This window comes from Apaloderma vittatum, unplaced genomic scaffold (genome assembly GCF_000703405.1).
Source record: "Apaloderma vittatum isolate BGI_N311 unplaced genomic scaffold, ASM70340v1 scaffold33971, whole genome shotgun sequence".
NCBI lineage: Eukaryota > Metazoa > Chordata > Aves > Trogoniformes > Trogonidae > Apaloderma > Apaloderma vittatum.
In genome coordinates this window covers 1-4,094 of record NW_009697930.1, presented here as the reverse complement: position 1 = coordinate 4,094, position 4,094 = coordinate 1, and the positions used below count along the sequence as shown (strand labels likewise).

The 4,094-nt window shown below is 56.6% G+C and overlaps 1 protein-coding gene across 1 annotated transcript in view; it reads right to left on the bottom strand.

Annotated features, from left to right (window-relative positions):
- PSMF1 (proteasome (prosome, macropain) inhibitor subunit 1 (PI31)) overlaps positions 1–3,633 on the bottom strand; it is a gene marked incomplete at its 5' end in the record, with an annotated part of 4,593 nt that extends 960 nt beyond the window's left edge. Inside the window, 4 exons of the mRNA XM_009877826.1 lie at positions 1,047–1,100; positions 2,345–2,530; positions 3,149–3,231; positions 3,481–3,633. Coding sequence (XP_009876128.1) covers positions 1,047–1,100; positions 2,345–2,530; positions 3,149–3,231; positions 3,481–3,633 — 476 coding nt within the window. The remainder of the gene's footprint in view (positions 1–1,046; positions 1,101–2,344; positions 2,531–3,148; positions 3,232–3,480) is intronic.
- Between the last annotated feature and the right edge of the window lie 461 nt (positions 3,634–4,094).

The following is a 4,094-nucleotide window of genomic DNA, read 5'->3' as shown; positions in this document are numbered from 1 at the left end:
TGCCATCATACGAGTCATTAACAACCGTGCTAATGAGTTCCATTACGCCAGGCCAGCTGCCCAAAGCGCCCTGGGACAGCCGGGCCCCACAAGCACACGCCTAGGAGTCTAGGTCTCCAGCCCCAGCGCTGGCAGGTGTCAGCACGCAAATCTGCTTCTGTTTACAGTCTTTTTTTCTTCTTTTCTGTCTTTTACAGAGAGACTTCTGATGAAGGGCTGGAGGCAGTGAGACAAACAGGGTGTCCCACCCTAGAAATGAAGCCCCTCTCCTCATGCTATCAGGTTTCTTTCCAGCCACCCAGGCTCCAGGCCTCTCCTTCCAATGGGCTGGACATTTTTAGTTGTCCCTTTTCTAGCCAAACCCACGGAGAACCAAAGTCTTGCACCCCCACAGGACAGTGGTTCCACAAAGGACTCCCCTGGGCTGCACAGATGCTCTTCAACAACTCCAAGAGCTGTTTTTTGTCTGACTACATGCTTTTAACTGGGATGGAAGATGACAGGTTCTCCTTGCCTGACCAGACCAAAGACACAGAGATATATCTGTGAAGATCAGTTCCCCAGACAGCCCTGCTTCTGCCCAGCTTTCCCTCAAGTGCCTCAGACAGCTGGGAGGCTCACAAATAGGAGTTGAGAATCTGTGGACTCAGCTTTAAGCCTCCCCTTCTCCAGACTGCTGGGCTGTAGACATAGCAGCTGGTAACATTTTAAATTAGAGGCTTACATTCACTTAACAACGTATTCAGCTTTGATTTACTGAAGGAATTACTGCATGTTAAATGAATACAAGCTGATTATTAAACAGACCCAGATTGCAACCTATCATCTATGCAAGAGATGGGATCTTATTACGATATTAGAACCATATTGAGGTTTAGCAACTGTCAATTGGTCCCTTGCAATTTGCACCAAGCCACTGCCCCATCGCCGTTTGCACCGAGAGACGCTTTGCCTGAGCCAGGCGGTCTCCAGCTGCTCCAGAGAAGGTCCCCCACCTAAGGGCAGTGCAAGGGAGGCAAAGCACGACTTGTCCCAGCCATACTCACCCCAAAGGGTCCAGGTCTTCCCCACCAACAGAGAAGGGGCTCAAGGGGGAAGGCCTGAAACACAGAACACAGCAATATGTTCAGTGGAGACCAGCTGCATGGAGCGAGCACGAGGAAGCATGCAGGCAGGGCCATGCTCACAGGTGCTCTCGCACGGCCTTCGGTCCTGCAGGACCCCATGTGAGTGAGCTGGTGTTGGAATCTCACCCCGTACCCAGGACACAGCATTCCCTGCTCTGGGGTGCTCTGGGGTGGACCCTGGTGTGCGTGGCAGGCTGGCAGGAAGTTGCTGAGATGAAGGGGGTCCTGCTGTTCCCACTGCTCCGGGCTGGAGCTGTCTGTGGATGCTGGGAGTTTCCATGCCAGGGGGTCCCCAAGCAGTGCCAGGCTAGGCCAGGCTCTCCAGCATGTCCCAGCCAGAGACACAGTAACAGTCTCACTTCCAGAAGTGTGAGGACAGTGGGGAGCTGAGCCCAGAGCCAGCTGTCACATCTCCTTGCCAATACTCTGTGCCAATAACACGGTTTTCTGAGCCATGCCCAGCTCCAGCTTGTCTGCCCAGGCCTCCCTGAGGAGCACCTCACACCCTGAGCACCAGCAGAAAGCAGTGGGGTTAAAGAAGCTAGAGGTGACATGCAAGGCAGAAGCCATGACCCGTCCCCAAAAGACGGCAGAGCCACCACAGCATCTCTGACTTCCAGCCAAAGGGGATTACAGCTTGTGGAGGGAGAGAGGGGGGAGCCTGCCTGCCAGGTACGAGGGACGGCTGGGCACGAAGGGGCCAGAGAGGGATGGTGAAGAGGGTGCCACGTGTCCCCTCTTCCCAGCTTGGCCAGCCAAGGGTTTCAAAGGAAAAGGGGGGTCACGAGAGCAAGCTCTGGTGTCCGTCCCAGAGGCTGCCTGGCCCCACAACAGCACCATCCTTCCCGTTGCTGTCCCTGCCCCGTCAGCCCCGAAGCCTCAACAGTCCCTCAGCCAGCAGAGAGCAGGGCCTCCCTCCTTCCACCCCACAGCTTGCGTCCTGCTTTCTCCTCCCTCCCCGGTCTGTAGGGCTCCAGCTCTGCCTCCAGGCAATGCCAAAGGAGGGCTCCAGAATGGGCCATCCCTCAGCAGGCAACCTAAATCAAACCCAAGCATTCAGCCAACTGGGCTCAAACTGGCAGGGGAGGGTTTGGATCTTTGCTCCCCATCCCACGCATGCAAGGCAGGGACCAGAGGTGTAGTTTGGAGAGCTGTGCCAGGACCACATCCTGTCCAACAGAGGACCATCAGCAGCCCCCCACTCGCTCTTTACTCACCAGGATGGTGCTCTCGTGCCTGCTGGCTGCCGGGGAGGGACCCTGAGGGGGTCGTAGTCCCGGAGCAAGTCAGGATCCTTCTTCTCAGCCTCAGGCTCCTTTTCAGCTTTTTCTATGGGGGCCCCGAGGGGAGCAATGATGCCCGAAGCAATCCTTGTCCTCAGCTCCTCGGTGTTCTTGTACACCCTGTGTGAAGGAGAGGCGAGGCAGAGGGCTAAGAAAGCTGCGGCACCCGGGCGTGACGGCAAGAGGGTTGCTGAGGGACAAGCCCAAAGTGTCCCTGGCACAAACCACAGCTCCAGCTGGCAGCACACAGGGGACAGAAAAGATGGCAGCAAAACTCTCACCCCATTTGAGATGGCAGAGGTGCCACCCAACACCGGGAACTCCCTTGTGCTGTGGCCATGACTCGACCAGTCTGGACTGGAGGAAACCACGGCATGTGGCACTGGTCTTTAGCAAGGCCACAAGGTGTTTGGGATATGGTTGTCCACCCAGCACAGACAGGCAGGCAATGCTCTGGAAATAAAACTGCTGGGCTGGCCTGGCCTGTTCCTAGGTGGGGCGACGCTCTCCTGGGCTCTGACTCACAATCCTGCTATCCCCTAAATCTCTCTTGCCTGCCAGCAGTGCAGAGGGAGGCATGGAAGGGAGCTCTGGCTGAATTTCAGAGCTGTTTGCCTGCCTCTGGCGTTTGTACTGGGGAAGAAAGTCCCCCAGGCTCCTCCTAACCTGGTCTCTGCCCCACTCCCCATACCAGTGGGACACTTTCTCCTGCAGAAAATATCAGGGAACTGAGATTACTTGTGGAAATCGTCCAGATGCTCTGGGTTGATGTAGTCGGCCACAGCCAAGGTCACATCTGCCACCTTCTGAGAACTGCGATCCTGGCAAAAGACAGGTAGAACACGGAGTCAGCAGCCCAGCAGAGCTGGGAATGAGGGAAGGAGCAGGTACACATCTTCTGCTGCACAGGCAGCCCCTGACGCCCCCTGGGTCTGCCCCATCCTGAGGGACAAATACCACTGCGAGGTAGAAAAAGCAACAGCAAAAATGTAAGAACTGGGCTGTGCCGTTCTTTGCAGCTGCTGCTCCTGAAGGACCCCTAACCTGTAGGGACCAGCATGGCTGCTCACCATGACGTTGAGGATCATACTGTCTTCCACCATGATGGCCTTCAGCAGCAGCTCACGGGCATCATCCGTGGACTTGTAGCGCAGCGTATACACCTCCTTGTTGGCCTCCCAGCCAGCGGGCAGCAGCTCCGACTTTTTTTCATCAGGACCCGGCTGCAACACAACAGAAGTGCTGCTGAGACCCTGCCCAGGAGCCCAGCACGCTGCAAGGCTGGGCCAGGGCCTGTCTTGGCTGCACAGAGATCCAGGAGGGGATTCAGGTCTCCAGGAGGGGATCTAGGTCTCCAAGAAGGGATCTCTCAGTGTCTTCCAGGTTCTGACAGCATCAGCAGGGCTTTATTTCCTATGGGCTGGCTCTACTTGCTTGTTGCTCTCCCATAGGGTCCCTTCACTGGAACAGGAGGGACACAGCCACCCCTGGCTGAGCAGGAGGAGGCAACAAACACCCAGACCGGGGGATGCTGCTCTTCCCTGCCTGGCAGCTGTGTGGGGCGGGTGGGGAGCGCCATCATCCCTGTTGGTCCCAGCCCCACAGCAGCGCTGCCCCACACTTCCTTCCTCTAGTACTTTTTATTTTCTAAATGCCAAGACCGTGCCCTGCGCCCCCACCACTG